This window comes from Quercus lobata, chromosome 5 (genome assembly GCF_001633185.2).
Source record: "Quercus lobata isolate SW786 chromosome 5, ValleyOak3.0 Primary Assembly, whole genome shotgun sequence".
Taxonomy (NCBI): domain Eukaryota; kingdom Viridiplantae; phylum Streptophyta; class Magnoliopsida; order Fagales; family Fagaceae; genus Quercus; species Quercus lobata.
The window spans coordinates 42,268,195-42,286,929 of NC_044908.1; the positions used below are offsets into that span (position 1 = coordinate 42,268,195).

Genomic DNA, 18,735 nt, shown 5'->3' on the forward strand with positions numbered 1-18,735 from the left:
TGTTTTTTATGTTCTTAATATACATGCAAATTTCATTCAAATTGGATTTTATTTACTATTTGATCAATAAACTTATTTTTAATGCATAATTTTGAACCACGAAAACTTAAAGTTTAAACCTTTATTGATGACATAACAATTAATCTTTGATATTTTTGAAATTTTGCAAACATGAAAAATATAATAAGAACATATGATCAAATGGTTAAATTTTCAAAACATACACCCAATAAAATATATATATATATATAGGAGTTCCGAACTGTTGAGATTATTGAGAATAATTTTTGAGGTAAAAACGATAGAATTTTATTGATGAAGACCAGTAACAAAATTTACAACAATTCCCTAAGGACTGGAGGGATTTTCATTCTCCCATAGTTGCTCATTATCAATACAAAAAGCCTAACTTGCTAATAGACGCCTTCAACTCTCTTCTAAGCAAAGCTCCATTCCAGCACAGAAGACATCCTGCAGTACCTTCTACTCTCTTCTAACAAATGCACATATCGCTGAAAACATGGAGACTATTGATAATTTTTAATGTAGATCATATCTATAAAAAGTATTGTCAACAAGCTTACATTAGACAGCCTAATTTCCATCAATGAATTACATATAATCAACACATCTTTTAACTCTTCCAAATCATTATCCCCCCCATCACTGAAACCAATTAATAAATTCAAAAATAAAGAGAAAGGAGGGGGCGGAAGGGGGGGGGGACAATGCTGTCTTTTTCTTTCCCCTGTACACAGGTCCCGCCGCAAAATGAAGCTGCAACACCAAAAATTTTATGCAGCTCATGTATGTCTGCTGCTAATGCATCAGCAATCTGTTGAACATCAGAATTTAATCACTTGAACATGGAAACTTAATCACTATAATCGTCAGACTCTGCTGATTCCGTGCCTTCATCATTGCCGACCCTGTTTGCTATTCCATCCGAGCCATCACTCATATCTACATCTGCCTCCGAATCTTCATCTCCAGCCTCTTCAATGACATTATCATCTTCAGAAGCATCCGCATCTTCATCACTCGCTTCATTTAGATCCTCTCTCCACCCATTGGAGGCACTAGCGAACCCAATCTCCCAATTTCCATGCTCATATTCCACTGCCTGGGCATTATCATCAGAATCCACTGCTTCTGCATCGTTAAAATTAGGATCCTCCATAGGGTGCATGCTGATTCTTTCATCATCCCACTCCTCACCCAAGTTTCTTGGTGATTCATCAATGCTCTTGGACCTATATGTATCAGCCCTATGGCTCGGCAACCTCTCATCAACAGCCCTCTTCTCCACTCTCCTCCTCCTAACTGTTCGACGACCCCGTCCACTCCCTTGTCCATATGTTCTTTGTCCTTGTTGTCTTAGTCCTTGAATTAAATTTTCATTGCTCTTTACATTTCGCCTGCCAACATCAGAATAGGAAACACGGGCTTTCTTCTGCCACTTTTTACCTCGCCCTTGCTCACGACCCCCTCGCCCACGTTTATAGCTGTTTCGGTTGCTTTTCAGCTCAGTAAAGTTCTTTTCATCATGGTTAAGTTCTGTTAGTTCAACCTCCTTAACATTATCAAAAGGGGCGTATCTTGAAGGTAGCTTCTGTGGATAAGGAAAAGAGGAATCAGGTGGTAATATCTTTTACAACATAGTGAAAGATTTAGCCAAAGATGACATCAATTTAAAAAGCATCTAAGAATTCACAAATTTGAAATTTCAGAAACAGCAGGCAGCAGATATGATCAATTATTTATCTTTCATGATAGGCCAACATTGAACTCTACATCTATGAAGAAGCAGGCTGCTAGGACATTCAACTCTTTAGCTTTCTGCAATAGAGTTGCATGCATTTGTGATGGGAACTTCTTCACCAACTTTCTTAAAAAGACATAACCAAAAAGAAGGAAAGCAATGATAGGAATTCATTAAAAAAAAAAAAAAAAACTCACTATATATTCTTTGACTTCCTTGTCCTCAAAAGGCTCAGGTTTTTCCTGCTTCAAATAAATTATAGATGCATCGAGCTCAAAAAGTCTCAAAGCAACAGCTGTCAGGGTTTGCGGTATCCATGGAAGTACAGGTATTGATCTAGGATCAGAAAAATCATGCAATGAACTTCCTGACTGAGTACAGGAGCCCAACAGTTCCTCAGTCGTTGCAAAATTTGATGATAGAAAGTCTCGCTTCAACACTCTCTCAAACAGAGTCAATATCTGCAACAAAGTTTGTTCAATTGAGCAAATGATCACACGAAAAAAAAATAAAAATAACTAAAATAAGCACACACACACACACTCATATATATAAATCAAGACTATGCAATATGGAAGTAGTGAACTGACAATACCACTTGTCATATGAGCAGAGTAATACACAATAGTCCATAAAAAATATCAAAAGGAAAATAAAAAGAAAAAAGCAAAATAAGATAAAGTAAAATTGATTTCATGTTTTCCCTATATAATTTGCTAGCAATTCATGCTTGAACATGGCCATTTCTAAGCATGTCTACTGCTTTTTCATCCAAGTCTTAGCTGTGTATTTATACCATGTGTGTATAATTAGTAACAGACTAGCACACAAATGTCTCTGTAAATTGAATTTTGGCACTCTTAAGTCCATGCCACTTGAATATTGATATTGATATTGAATTATATTCTGCATGAGATGCAACAACAAATATACCTCTATGCTAACTTATTTTTATTTTGGTGGGTGGAGCAGGGGGAGACAAAAGATCAGACTTGCATCTGCCCAACTCTAAATCTATAATCAAATACCAATTCAACAAAAAAGTGTGGGACGCCGGGGGGGGGGGGGGGGGGGTGCAAAGTGTTAGAGAAAAGAAAAGAATAAAATTTCATCTGACAAGAATAACCTTCTATCCTCAGCACAATAAGTTCAGAAGACAATTAAACATGCTTCCACTACCATAAATTAAGCACAGTATTACAATCCCTTGATGGTAGTTAGAATATAAATCAAACTGTGACTCCGGGTTAAATACCAAATGATACTAATCATCATGAGTAGATTAGATAGTGAAAGTGGACAGGAGAAATTTGGATAAACAGTATATTTAGCAGATGAAGCTATACAGAATTCCATCAAAAGTATTAAGTAAAATGAAGACCTGTAGAAGGTCCTCAACTGATGATGATGCATTCAACTTCACTCCCCAAGTCTTTCGATGGTCTCCCATCCAATATGATTGAAGAGCTTCTGGTGGGACAGATACCTATAAAATAATGTAAATGGCTAATTACTGATACATAAATAAACAATTCACACTAAAACAGGTTTGAACCCATGGCACAACTCCCCTAACGAAAGGGAAGCTGAACATTATCTATCAGTACATAAGATGCCAGGTGCAATAAATATTTAACAATGTTGGGAATTAACTCCTAATTATCTCAGCACAAAAGTTCTTCAAGGCAATCATGATCTTACCTCAATGAAAGCTAATAGAGACTTAAGCAATCTGGTTCCCAGCGGAAGAGAAGAATCTAATATTTGGAAACTTCCCATATGTATTTTCCTTTTCTCTTCACATTGAATTGCATGTTCCGAAAAATTAAAATCATTATTACTGGTACCAAAATTACGGTGGCAAGAAAGGCAGTGAGAGTCTTCAGAGAGATAAGAATTGAGACAGAAATCACAAACACCCAATAGCTGTGCACACCTCTTTTTCCCATACTTCATTGCACATAATGTCACTGAATTAAAACACTCTTTCCACGTCCACTTTTGAAAATCTTGATACCTATTAAGGGCAGCCTTCTTCTCAGTTTCATTTCTCCCAAGCTCAATTCGGAAAGAAGATGAGGTCTCCAACATATCTGAATTTAAACCACAAACAGTACTGCTAGGACTGTCAAAACCAGCCAGGCAGTCTGGACTAGAATTCATTTCATCAGCCTCATTTTTAACCATGGTTCCACTTCGACCCACAACATTAGCACTTGGCATATTCCTTTGAACATTTTCTTTGAAGGATGACTCAATCTTTTGCAACATTAAACGCAAATGGGACTCCCTTATCCCACGTGCATCCAAAGATATCAAAAGAGCATCAAAGGCCTACACAGAAAGAGAATTAAAAGAACTATAACAGTTAAGAGAAATATTACCATAAATGGTAACAAAGGCATCAATCATAAGCAGCAACAAAGAATTTGACTAAAAATATCTTTTTTATATATATAATACCAGCAACACAAAAATAGGACACATACAAGAACCTCATATCTTATGGGAAGTTTCTTGGATCGCCTGCCAAGATCAGGCTTCAAGAGAAGACTATGACACTATAAGTTCTCCTAGAGAAAATCAAGATTAATCTTAGTAAAAAACTTCTAATATTTATTCAAATAAGATGACATCTTCAGTAAAAGCAAACAAAACCCTAGATAATATATCATATAATTTAACATATGGTAAGATGCAATGCATAAATTCTCAAGAACCTCGGACAGTCTCATTAGCACGACAACCAACTGGCCATCATAAGTACAAACATTGTTTTCAGAAGCAGAGACGAGACCATTTTGGTTTGGATCCCCATTATCTTAGAATGGCTGAGGGGTCAATGACAATCATGTCAAAAGTATGAATAAAAATTATGAACTAGATATACCATCAATAATATAACATTTCCATGACATTATAGAAGTCACATAGTCAAACATGGCCCAATTTTCCAGGGGGGGGGGGGGGGGGGCATCAAACAGAAAAAATAAAGAGTCTATTTACCTCTTCAGAATCAATGAGCCTCCAATTGCCATCATGCAATTCAATAAAGATCCTGCCAGAACCAGGGTCATTGCTAGAAGCAGATGCAACAAACTGCCAGTATCGATTTCTCCTACGATCTTGTCCAAGAGGCAAGGACCTGTATACATACATCTCTTCGGCTCTGTGCGCAATATAAGATTTCAATTGTGACCGTGACCTTTTTGAAGCATATCCAAGTTGCTGAATAAGGTAATTATCAGGACCTGTGGGAAAATCTTGACCAGGGGTCCTTTCGGTAGGCACATTGTTGAGGTGATCCTGGATGCCTTGTGAAACAAGTGGGTTTTGGTTTTCAGCGGTGCTAGGGGATGCCTCAATAAGTTGATTATCAACATTAGGAAAGGGGCTTTGGCTGCCCTCCACTGCAGAACTCAAAAATTGCATATCAGCTCTGCTCCCCGTAATAGATGACGGAAAATCTGCTTTACTTATAATCTCTTCTTTCAAGCGACTTTTATCTAGCTGTGCTTCTGCCCACATTTGTTTCTTGAGAGCATTTGCTGATTCCATGCGATCCTGTAAAGCTCTTACCGTCAAATTCAAGACAGAAACAACAAGCATATAGTTTTTAGAATATAAAATAGATCAGTACGCTACAATTGGCAAGAGATGTTTACCTCAAGAACACCACGAATAGAGTTTCCCTCATTTGCAACACCAATTAAGGTAACAAGGGCATTAATACGCTCTTCTACACTGAGATCAGAATAATCTCCTTCTGTAAGTCCTTGAATCCATGATTCACCTGACTTACTTTCATCAATCTCCATATTTTCTTGATTGACAGCACTGATGCCTCCACCAACAACACATAGCTCAGTGGCAGTGCTTGGACAATTTTCATCTTTGGGTCCACCCAAAGGGATGGATGAAAAATCCTTCTCCAACTCAGTCTGCAGATTCAGTGCAACATCGTTGCAAAGATCGTCTTTTCCACTTCCTGAGCAAGTTTTCACTTCACCATAGGGACTGGAGATTTTGTTCCCAGTTGACAGAGTTGCAAAATCATCCACTTCAGGATCCTCGTCGACATCATCAGATTCAGAGTCTTCATCTCTTTCAACATCCTCAGCATCATCTCTTAAAACATCCTCAGCATCATCTCTTAAAACATCCTCATCTCTTAAAACATCCTCAGCATCATCTCTTTCAACATACTCAGCATCTTCAGCTAAAAACCCATTTTCAAATATCTGAATTTTCTTTCTGGCTGCTGAAAGTATTGCCTCAGCATCGGCAGGATCTTTCCGGAAAGCAGCACGCACACGATAGGTTGAAGGGGCTATCCTTTCAAAAAGCTTGGCATCCCTTGTCAAAGCAACAGAAATCGAAGCTTCTGGTGTCTTGCTCGTTGTCAGGTCCCGAAGTCCAGATTTCTAACAGCATACAATTATATCAGGAAAAATCAGAAAATTGAAAAAATTAACTCTCTCCACCATTCCCTGAACCATGGACCTGGGGATTAATCAATCACGCACAAGGCCAACAGACCATGGGGAAGGCCAGTAACCAAAAGGTCTTTAGTTAAGAACAATATAAACTCACCTGAATCTTGTCTGCAAGTTCTAATACAGTTAATCCCTTGCCTCCCTCAAGTGAAAGAACATGAAAAGCAGCAAATTTGACGGTTCCAGGAGTCAGCCGATGCCTAGATCTTCGGGGAAGTAATAACCCTTTTTCTTGCATTATTGCAAATGCATTTTCAGCTGCTGAACCATTACGAAGAGTAGAAACTATATCTTCACAACCTTTACCCTGCAATTACATATAACCTGTCTTATTTAATAAAAGCAATATAATAATATTAAAATGAGGTCCTGAACTTCAACATCAGAACACACCAAATTGCTCTAGCAAATACTAAACAGTAACAGAAAGTTTTACACTAGTTCAACATTATATAAATAAAAAACCACTATATTTAGCAAGTGTCCACAATAATAAGCCACAAACTTTAATCAGAGTATTACTATGGTAGGCAATATCTTAATTCATATTTTTCCCTACAACAATATTGATGTTAGTTAATATAATAATATGTTCCAAATAACTATTAATTATTGAATGAAGATCACTGCTTGACCATTCTCCACCCCACCCCACCCCACCTGTACACCCCAAAAAAAAATCAAAAGAAGAATATCTTTTCCACTCTGAATTACCTAAAAGTAAACTCAGATCACTAACTCTTTTCCACCATATCTATCAAACTTATAGTATAAGTAGCCATCTTCTGAAACACAGCCAATCAGATTACAAATCTTTTTTCTGAAAAGTAAAGTTCTAGAACCCAGGTATCAAGGTAGTCAAAGGCTAAAGGCAACCCTAGGAGCCAGGGCCTTATATTGCCCAAGGAATGAGGCTACAAAAGGCACTTGCCCAATTAAATCAAGGCGCCAAATTCTAAATACAGTTATTATACATGTACCTAATGTATTGACATATTATAATCAAGTGTTTTTGAAATGTGTTGCATGAAGAAATTACGTTTATTAATTGATTTGAAAATAGACTTAACATGGTTTAGGCTCCATCAATTATTCTAATAATAGGTTTTACAACAAGCTTCTATGACTATAAGTTTACAATACGTTTCTGTAAATTAATTAATTAATCTAACAATAGGTTTTGTAACAAGCTTCTGTAAATTAATACCTCCTGTGTACGTGATGTTCTTTAATATCTAATAAAACTTATTACTTATCATAAAATAATAATAATATTAATCTATTAATTGGTTTTACAAGCTTCTATAAAAAAAATAAATAAAAATAAATAAATACGTTAAAAAAATATATATATTGAGGCTCTTGCCTTAGCCACTTTTTCATGGCTTAAGCTAGTCACCTGGGCTCTAAAGGCAAGCGCCTCACCCTAGAGCCTAAGACAAAGCATAAAATAAAAATAAATAAAAAATAGCAATAAGACCTTTTTTTTTTTTTTTTTTTTGCTTACAAGTGGGGGAGTGGAATTCAAACCCAGGTTCTTCACATGGGAAAAAACTAGGCAATGCCACTAAGCCACAGGAATGCAATACAACAAAGCTAAGAAATCAATTTTTTAGAGGGGGTTGGAAAAATCAATTGATTTTGGCATGATCAAGCGAAGGGGGGTTCCACTAAAAAGGGTTGGAAAACTTAATTGATTTTGGCATGATCAAGCGAAGGGAGGTTCCACTAAAACATTAACTCCATGAGCTTTTTATATTGCAGTGGATAGATTAACTCCAGTTAATCTTCATCGTTTTTGAAATATCTACACCTTTAGAACTTTAGATTACTTTTAAAAATATCCCTTGTATAAACCCTGTAAAATAAGGTGTGCCCTTTTCTTTCAATAATTATTTAATTTATCATTTAAAAATAATAATATCAGGAATGAATTGGAAAAGGAAAAAAAAATACCCTGGTAGAGAAAAATTATGACAAATCTGATATATCCTTCTGAAAAATAAATTTAGCCATCCAAAAAGTAGACATATTCCACAAATTGCTAAATGGGTCAAAACACAGGTGAGTTCCTTGAACAAGAATCTATTTTTAGGACACCTCTTAGCTTTATTTCATTTTTCTGTATTTACAGAGCATAATAAAAATATACCAAGGTTTATGACTAAAACATAATGGGAAATAGAAAGCACTTATAGCACTTATTTTGATAAGGAAAGCACTTATAGCACTTATTCTTTTCTTTTCCTTCATTTTTTTTATTTTATAAATTCACACAAACACATGAAGGTATACTATGTCCTAAAGCAAGGTGTAATTCATCAAAATATACTGCTAATACAGAACAACAGTTTTATGCAATGCATAAGGGTATAAATGCCAAAAGCAGAGTATAGAAAAGCAGTAACCTCATCATTCTCATGTGAGTATGACCATCTGATACTCCTTTTCTTCAACTGTGGCCCGAATCCTGCAGATAGGGCCAATTGCCGAAATATTTCAGGCCACGTCAATGGATTTAAGTGCCGCTGCCAGTTGCGTATGTCAAAGCCCCATGCATAAGCCTAATACAGAAATGAAATCAAAAATGATTCTGCAACAAACAGAGAGAAGTAGTATGGCAAGCAAATAAACTAAATTCAAGTGTGCATAGAGCAGAGGTTACCCCTTCAACAATCTGTGGATGTCCACCTCCAGGATTAGCAGCACCATTTTGATTAACTACTAATCCTGTAGATGGTGTCCTAGCAACATCTTCTATATCTTTTATTATCAACTTAAGAAGAGCAACATGTATCTCGCCCAACAACCTTGAATCCTGGGATAAAAATGGTATGAATACCAAGCAAAAAGCAGTGCACAACATTTAATGAGTGGGAAATTTGAAAGCAAACACCTATCAATGACTCACATAGTCATGAAAAGCTTGAACAAACTCATCAAGAGTAAATGGCCATAACTTGAGAACATCAGCAAAAGTAATCAAAAATCTCCACACCTGAAAAGAAAAAAAATTCAGATAAAAAATCAGAGGCATTACTAGATTCCGTTAGCTAACATTATCACTCAAGAAAAGCAAAACACATTTAATAAATGCAGTTAAAAGCAGCACATTCATATCTGTTATTCAGTTCCTTTTATCAAAAGAAATATCTATCATTCAGTATGAAATAACCATATAAGAAAAATGCTATCCAAAAATCACTATCTTCACAAAATGACATAAACATAAATTAAAAAAATTTTTTTTTTTGATAAGTAACGAAAATTTTATTAAACAAAAGAAAACAGCCAACCCGAGTACATTGGGGATGTACTATGGGGGCATAAATCAATAACCAAGGTTACAACATAAATTAAAAAAAATTATCATTCAGTATTCATTTATTCTTAAAGAAGCAAAATTGCAATATTCAATGTAGAACAGAGGTGTATGTATAACCTTTAGTCTCAATTAGTTACAAACTGTATAGTGCGAACATGGAAAATAGCATTAACCTCTTGCACAAAGGTAAAATGTGTGCTTTATGTGATTATAATTATTCATTTTCCACTACGCATATAAAATGGATTGAAAAGCACCACTGACATACCATCAGAAGGTTGCCAATATTCTCCTCCGAATTGATCCAGGGTTGAACCGCAAATGGTTTTTTCAATTTCACCGACTTAGGTGGGAATGCACTCAGAAGATCTACAACAAAAATGGAATCAGATCTGATCAGAAAAATTAAAACAGACTAACCACAGCAGATAAAAACACAATGCAAACCAAATTGTGGGAAAAAGACCATCTCTTCAGCAAAAGACTTTGTATCTGTTTAAATAGAATCAACACCAAAGATGGGTTTCAAATTCATAGACTCCAGATTCTTTGCTCAAACACATAATTAAAAGTAATATGGTACAAACGCAGTATACATGTGGAATTGAGTTAAAGTAAAACATGAGCCCCAACCTTTACTTTCCAGCCAACTAAAAAGAGTTGAGAAGACAATAAAATTATGCTACTACCAACACAAATTTTTTAGTTAAGTACCACTGCCACCACCAAATCCAACACCAGCACTTTATCTCTTAGATGACAATTATTGTCCGTTCCTCCTCAGGCACCATCATCACAACGAACAAAGTCAATCCCATATAATATAACACACCCAACAAAAAGCAGACCTTGATTTAGGATTCAATTTAGTTGAAACAAGTATAAGCATTCTCTCTTCATTCCTAATAGAATGCAATATCACATTCAAAACCATCAGAGAAGGGACACTGATTAAATCTAAAACCTTATTGAAACAACATGAAAAAACAGGACATAACACTATGAGTGGTTTGAATTTTTGGGTGTTCCCCAGCTAAGAAGGGTATTTGCAGAAACTGGGGCATTAAAAGGAAATGTTTGAATCTTCCTTTTGCCATGGTTTAGGAGGATTAGAGGGTGGTAATTATCAATTTCATGAGGAAAGAGTTATATTTTTATTCTGGTAGCCAGAATCCAGTACTGCTGTTCAATTGAGAGAGAGAGAGAGAGAGAGAGAGAGTTATTTTTAACATGAGATTTTCATATTCTGGGAACCAAAACAATGTGAATAAGAAGTTAATATTTAAATCATTTTTATTTCCTCAAAACTATAGAAGACCAGATTAGGGCTTAATGAGAAGCAGTCATGTAAATGCATGAAGACTGAACCAAAAGTTCTCAACGGAATGCCCACCTCTGAATGATTCAATATTTTGCAGTGTGTCATGGTCAAGATGGATCATTGAGGACAAGCCCTTGCTTGCAACAGCTAATTCCATCAGTTCCAGCTGCTCATCCTCAATAAGCTCCATAGATTCTCTAGCTATTCTACGTGCAGTAGCCTTCTCAATGGCAGCTTTGCGTCTTACTGCCTCTCTCTCTTTCCGGAGCTCTTCTTTTTGCCTCCTTTTCTCAGCCTTTAGTATAACCAGAGAAGGGGGGAAAGGAAAGATAGAAGGTGGAGACAGGTGGAATTTGGTCATTTACTCCAGAAAAAAAGGTTACCTCTAAATAACTTACAGTAAGTCATTAACAAAACTTACTCTTAAATTTTCTTTCTGTAAAAATTTTTCCCTTCGTTCCATTTCCCGTTTTTGCTCACGCTTAGATCTCTCCTCCTCTCGCTGCCTTTCACGCATCAGCCTCTCTTCTTCCTTCTTTCTTTCACGGTCCTGTTTTTCCATTTCTTTCTTCATTCGTTCTTCATTCTACAAGAAAAAGGTTCATAATATCAGTATACAAAGACGCTTACACCTTCTAGGAAGGGCAAAAAGGTTAACTTCAGAGAACAAAGACTCATGACTGAGAAGTTAGAACCTTTCGTCTCAATATATCTTGTTTCTCAAGCTCTTTCCTAATCCGAATCTCATGGGCTTCAACTTCTTTTGCAATTCTAGCTTCTTCACTCTACAGAAGGCAAAAAACTATATATAAAATAATCCTTTGTAAAGAGAAAAAATACTCTCTCAATTAGTTTGGACTGGTTGAGGATACCTTGCGTTTCTTTTCCATCCGCAAAATAGCATCACTATGAGATATTTGCCCATCAGACAATACATACGAATCTTCTGGTCCAATAATAGGATGATCACCAAACTGAGAACTCACTCTAACATTTGTCAAGGACTCCCTTTGTGGGACACGTTCATCATCCCTAGGAGGTGATGATAAGGCAAGTGCCTGCTTTTCTTGCTGGGGAAAAATACGAACACGAGGTCCATGACCTTGGACACCATGCCCCCTGGGCAATTGTTCATTTCCAAGCATAACTGATGAAGTTCTGGCAGTGGGGGCATCAACCATTGAGTCATGAAAATGAGATTGGGAAACTTGTCCAAACGCATCAGGTCTTGCACCAGGTTGGTCATGAAGAAATGGATATTCATGGAGAGCCCTCTGGGAAGCCTGGAATGAATTTCATTCAACTCCAAGATGTTAACCCAGAAGAATAGGTAGTAAAGAAATATTTCCTTCTAGCAAAGACAATGTTCAGTCAAAATCACAAACATTTGATAAAGACAAGGTCCAACATTGTAAAATTTTTATATATACATTTTTTATATAAGTATAAAATTTAAAATTATGTATGCATTAAGAGCAAGAATTCCTATTTCATGAAGGGAAAAAGAAATGACAAGGAGAAAAATTTATAATGAAGACCAAGTTGGTCATAAGAGCCAGATACTCAGCACTTGGTCTTCTTTAATTGGTATGTAACACACACCTGGTAGGTCTTGACCCACAACCTCAACCTCAACCTCCACCTTGCACTTACAAGGAGAGAAAGTGCTATTTGAGCTAGAGATGATTGGCCATGCTCTTGGTGCTAGTACTAGGAAGTAAATATACGTGCATTTTTTAGTAAATATACGTGCATTTTTTATTTCAAGCTGCCACATTCTTTAAATGGATACTTCGCTAGTTTTGAATTTCTAAGCAGAAGCAAACTGGACAAAGAACCAGACACCATAAGAATAGATTCTTCATATAAAGAAACTTGAAAACAAAATTAAAATGGAGGTACAATACTAAGATGAAGACCAAAACCCTTACATAAAGGAATCATCAAGCATCTGAACCATAAGCAGATTTATAACAGAGAAGGAAACATCAAACATTCCAACCATCACTGTGCATGCCAAACTAATGATGATTGCTGCATTAATCACCAACAAAAAAAAAAAAAAAAAAAAAAAAAAAAAAAAAATCGCAATGAAGAATTAAGAGACCAACTTTATAAGATTTGACATCGCGCTGCTCATATAATTTTCCTTCATAAGGATGCCCCAACCGCTTCGGCTGCTCTGAAACAGCTGTTTCACATGCAATACCAAAGGTTTACATTAGTTTTCACCATCAAAATGGTTACAGGACTTAACTCATTATAAAAATAAAAAAATAAAATTTCAAGCTTCACAAACCATTTAATGAACCACTATCAAAACTATAAGGTCATTATCATGTGAAAATACAACTCAGCTAAACTCAACCCAACTAAGCCCTAAATCCAATTAAATTGGGGTGGGTATCATGGGAGCATAAGTTAACACTTCCAATAAACTATAGATCATATTTAAATAAATAAAAGTACTCCATTTACTGACTAAACAAGATGGGTAAAAGCAAACAGATTCAGAATAACTCTTTTTTTTTTAATAAGCTGACTCAAAATAACTCTTTTTTAGATAGTTAAAAAGGAAAAGTAATAAATTGCAGGTCCTATCACATTCTTTTCATTTTAAAGAAATTATATTGGGTAGAATTTAATCTTTTCAAAATATTTCCATCACTAATGAGAAAAAACATTCTAGAGAACTCATATTTCTCACACAATCAGCATCTATATAAAATCTTAAAAGGAACTAAACAAGTGTATGGACCAACTCAACACTCAACTCCATGAAAAAGGCCAACGCATGTTTTAATTTTGTACATTTAGGTCTTATATATATTCTTGCACTTTATCAAAGCTTAGAGAAAATAACAACAACAAACCTTAGTTCCAAATTTTTGGGTCACCAATGGACGCTCGAGAAATTAGTCAGGGTTGATCACATGTATTCTTTTCCTTCATTCTTCTATTCTATCCAAAGTCTCTATTACTTCCATATTGACATATCCTTTTTAACTACTTCTACTAAAGAATACGAAAAACAAACATAGTTGAAATTCCCTACCACATAGATATATAGATTAACTAAACATCTTTGAGTACCAAGTTACTTGCTTAAACATGATTGAAATTCAACATATTATCAATAACATGAATAAAAGTTTCCACGTTAAGCATATAAAATAATAGGAGTATCTAATACTAATACTCCATATTAATTCAGGCATTCACCAGTTGAGTAGTATACAACGATATCCAATAAACACATCAAATCCAATAACAAAACCCATTAGCCATACCTATAGGTGCCCCAAATGCATCAGGCGGCAATGAATCAAACTCAACTCCGAGAATTGGCCCGTCTTCCCTCAATGGCTCTCCTAACTGTGCCTCCACACAGGCAATAGCTCTAAGCTCCAATATCGATTGAGGCGACTCGTAATACCTCCTCATAATTGGTACATCATCAAGCACACTCCTTGACACTGCATTTCTAAACTCCGAGCGACCTAACGGGCTCGAACCCGACCCAGACCCCGAACCAGACCCGTAATCACTCCCAGGCTCACCTCCACCCCTCAATTCATCCACAGGAGACTCCGGCATCGCCGCCACCACCGCCGTTGACGCGGATTTACGCGGCTTTTTCGTCGAACCTTCCTTCTTGTCCTTCAACCTCCTGTGACAGAACCACATCTGCAATTGCCGATCGGAAAGCCCCAATTTTTCCGACAGGTCGGCCCTCGTCGCCTCCGATGGATAAGTCTCCACTGAATCAAACAAAAATCCCCAAAAAAAAAAAAAATTCAACAAATTTATCAAAATTTCACAAATCGAAAACCACAAAAAAAAAAAAAAAAAAAAACGTAAATTCACAATTTGTACGCACTGGAATAAGCTTTCTCGAGAGTTTCGAGCTGAAACGGAGTCTTCATCTGACGCTTCGGCTTGCTCAGTCCTTCACTGGAATTGTTGTTGTTGTTGATTTTCCCGTTACTATTGCTGTTGTTATTGTTGTTGTTGTTGTTGTTTTCTTCATTGTTCTGGTTCTGGTTCTCTTCTTCTGAAGCGGCCTCCATTGATGATGAACACAACAACGATCGAGAAAATCGAGATCGATCACAACCAACCAGCCCACAGCGCTTTTCAAAACCCTAGAAATCCCTAAGGATCCAAAACCAACAACAACAACAAAAAAGAGAGCCTCGAAAAACAACAATAGAATACGATTTGTGGATTTGTGTAATTTATTCTTTTACCTTTTTAACAAAACTTAAATACGTAAAAGTCAAGGAAGGAAGAGAAAACTGAGAAAGAGGGAGGAGGCGAATTATCATCATCGAATAACAAAATAAAAATAAATATCTCTCTCTCAAATGAATTAATGAGAAAGAATAATAATAATAATAATAGGAATATAAGAAGATGAAGAAGAATAAAAATATTAAAACAAATGAGATAATAGGTAAAGGCAAAATCAGTGGCATGATAAAACCAACAGTATTTCCTGACTCTAATTCCACCTTCCATAATTCCTTTTTTTTAAATTTTAAAAAAAAAAATTTTTCTCTTTCTTTTTAATGAACGGTGTGTTTGTGTTTGTGTGTCAAACAAGGACTTGATGTGGGCTAGACAGCCAAAAAAACATGGGATTGTTTTTGTTTTTTTTGTTTTTGGTTTTTTTGTTTATTTAATGCGTAAAAAGTTTTAAAGAGCTCACGAGCGATTTTTAAGTTTGATGAACTTTTTTTTTTTTAATTTTTTTTTTTATATTAAATTTGAGTGCTTTTGTTAGTGAGTTAGAAACTGTGTATTCGGTTCTAATAAAAGTTTATGAATTGAAAGGCCTTTTTTTGGTTTTTTTTTTTTTTTTTTTTGGTTTTGGTTTGTGGTTTGGGTTCGTTGGTAATCTTTGGGGTGTGACGATCGATTTGGTGTTTGCGGTTTGTGTTTTTGTGGGCCCCGATGTGTGTTTTTCGTCTTGCCCAAATTAAGGAGTGGGCTTGTGGAGTGGGCTATTTGGGTCAACAAGGTTAACCTTGAGAAACAACCCCAACAACGTGTTTTACGTATTATTATCCTTTTATAGTTTTATATTTTATGACAAATACTTTTTGACTAAAAAACCAAATACTTTTTGACTAAAAAACCAGAAATAAAAAGAAAGAAGGAAAGAAAAATGAAAGATTTTGACTGGGTATTGGGCAAATCGTGTGGAAAAGGTCGGTTGATTATAGATCACTTGCCCTTAGAGCAAGCTTTTGACTGCTTATATGTGGCAAATTATGTTGAAAAAGTTGGGTGTTCATATGGTTACCTTTGCACTTTGCTTATTATGAGCCAGGTTAAAAAGGAATTAGATGCTACAGGAATGAGGAATCAACCTCCGTTACTAGAAACGTGTAAAGCTAATTTACCAAAAGAAACGTGTCAGCCTAAACAAGAATATACTTTACTTAAGGAATGGCTCTCCTAGCTCAAGCAAAAGGAGGAGAAAATATCAACTTTGAGTCATATTGAGGTAGAATTTGCAAACTTCGCCCATGATCTGTTTAAAAAAGAAACGGTAAGTTCTAGTTAGCTTAATTGATATTGTTTATTATCATAGAATAAGAGATTTGAAATTCGATCCCTACCTACACCATAAATCAATTGGTGTCTTAGTCTGATGACACTGGCGGCTCTACATGCAAGCCAGGGTGGTCACACAAGACCACCCTGACTTGCAAAAAATGGTATATATACACTTGCTAATATATATATATATATGTGTGTGTGTGTGTGTGTGTGTGTGTGTGTGTGTGTGTGTGTTAAACTAACCTATTGTGACCACCTAATAAAAATGTTGAACACCCTAACTTGAGAATTACAAAAAGTTGGGTTTAACAAAAATAAGAATAATGTTACATTCACAACATTTTTACAATAATTTTACAACAAATCCAATGTGGTAAGCTGTTACTAATTCTAATTTGGGCTCAATACTGATATTATTTTTTTACCCACTAATAATAGTTTTTCCATAAGATTTATTGTAAAAATAATGTGGATGTAGTATTACCCTAAAATTAATTCTCCCCCCCTCCCCCCCACCCAAACATAATCCTTAATCCCTTTTATAAAATTAAAAAAAAAAAAACAATTAAATAACAACAATAAATATTAGCCCAAATAACAACAAACATAAACCAAACAAAAATAAAATAAGACCAAACAATAACAAGTGATCTAATTATTCAACAAAAAGCCTACTATAAAACAAAAAGATAAAAATCGCTAAATATTCAAATTTGTAGTTCGTTCAACCTATTTAATAAAAATAGTCTCTAATTTCATTTTTTCCTAAAAAATTGTACCAAGAAAAATATTGTGGTTGTTAGTTCTCCTTAATAATGATGACAATTATATTCTTTTTATTTTTGAAGTCACAACAATTTTACTCTCCGTAGTGAGTCAACTCACAATTGTAGCAAATATTCAAATTATCGCTTTATTAGATTTTGTATAATTTAAATTTCTTAGTAGCCACTTAAAAAAAAATCCTTGAGCCGCCACTGTCTGATGATAAAGAGTAATCATCAAGAACAAACGCTATGAAGCTCTCTAAAAGAAAATAATTTAAATTACAACCCAATTAGAGACCAAACTCCTGATTCTATTTGTAAAATGTTTTGTTTTATTTAATTGTTTACGTATTTTGTTTTTCAATTTTACCTTTTAATGTTAACTTTAACATTCAGGAAATCATATTGTGCTTCTCCTAGAATCAAAGGCAAGGTCCTTTGACTCCTTCCCCTCTTGAAAATTTGGGTAAACCTTAAATTTGATGAGAAAATTATACTTTACCACTTTAAACTATATTCTAAATTACACTTTGCACTCTAAACAATAAGAATGCACAGCTCGCATCCTAAACTATAATTTATGTTACATTTTGCATCCCACCATCAATTTTGTCGTTATTTTGGATAGCATCATATGAAAAGACTCAATTTCCCCTCTTCTAAATCCTTTAAAAATAGGAGAGAAATTACATTTTATCACCTTAAGCTATACTACCAATGATACTTTGTACCCTAAACTTTGGTTTTTCATCTAATATAACGATAGAATTAACGATGAAGTACAAAGTATAACACAGGTAATAATTTAGGGTGTTAACCATGCATTCTAAAAAGTTTGTGGTACAAAATGTAATTTGAAATATACTTAAGATGGTAAAATGTAATTATTCCCAAATTTTATATTGCAATAATGAAGTGAAACACCACTAAACTACAATACATTGAGTTTAATTGAAGAGGGAAGGTTGAAGTCCATAGACATGCCTAAAAACATAGATAGCAGAATAACCATACTACCATAGTGATTAACTGGAGCATTGATCAAGGTTTTCTTTTTCTTATTTTTAATTAAAATTTGATAGTTGAGAGAGAGGAAACCTCGAAACATCTCAATTGAAAACACCAAGTTATGTTAGTTAAATTACAAGACATTTGACCCTCCATTCTATTTTTGATGTTATTACTAACTTCATATCAAATATCTATCATCCACATGTAGTTGTAGTCTTGTACTATCAAATCAAACTTTGCCACAATCAAGACAATTAAGATAAGTACCATCAAAGCTAGACTGACCAACCCAACAATGGGCATTGGAATAGTGTTTGCTTTGGAAAGTCCTTCACCTTTCTAGTTACAATCTTAGTTATTCTTTATTTTTATTTTTATATTTTTTTTGAGAAGAAATCTTAGTTATTCTTTGATGAAGTGAAATTTATAACTCATGGTTCCATAATGAATCAAATTTATTGTATAGTTTCCAAGTAGGTGTCTAA

At 35.1% G+C, this 18,735-nt stretch overlaps 1 protein-coding gene across 2 annotated transcripts; it reads right to left on the reverse strand.

The window, feature by feature from the left end:
- Positions 1-284: 284 nt before the first annotated feature.
- Positions 285-15,286, reverse strand: LOC115989789 (homeobox-DDT domain protein RLT1). 2 transcript variants are annotated; one of them, XM_031113659.1, is made up of 18 exons: positions 14,785-15,286; positions 14,195-14,665; positions 13,016-13,095; positions 11,777-12,187; positions 11,600-11,689; positions 11,326-11,490; positions 10,977-11,199; positions 9,852-9,952; positions 9,170-9,256; positions 8,924-9,076; positions 8,667-8,822; positions 6,356-6,565; positions 5,428-6,186; positions 4,769-5,326; positions 3,464-4,096; positions 3,144-3,248; positions 1,960-2,223; positions 285-1,609 (listed from the first exon to the last, which is right to left on the reverse strand). In XM_031113659.1, the coding sequence occupies exons 1-18, from the start codon at positions 14,972-14,974 to the stop codon at positions 875-877; spliced, it is 5,391 nt and encodes a 1,796-aa protein (XP_030969519.1). In that variant the 5' UTR covers positions 14,975-15,286; the 3' UTR covers positions 285-874. The 2 variants fall into 2 exon arrangements, with proteins under 2 accessions (XP_030969519.1, XP_030969518.1); XM_031113658.1 differs by having other exon boundaries at positions 285-1,612.
- Positions 15,287-18,735: the final 3,449 nt, after the last annotated feature.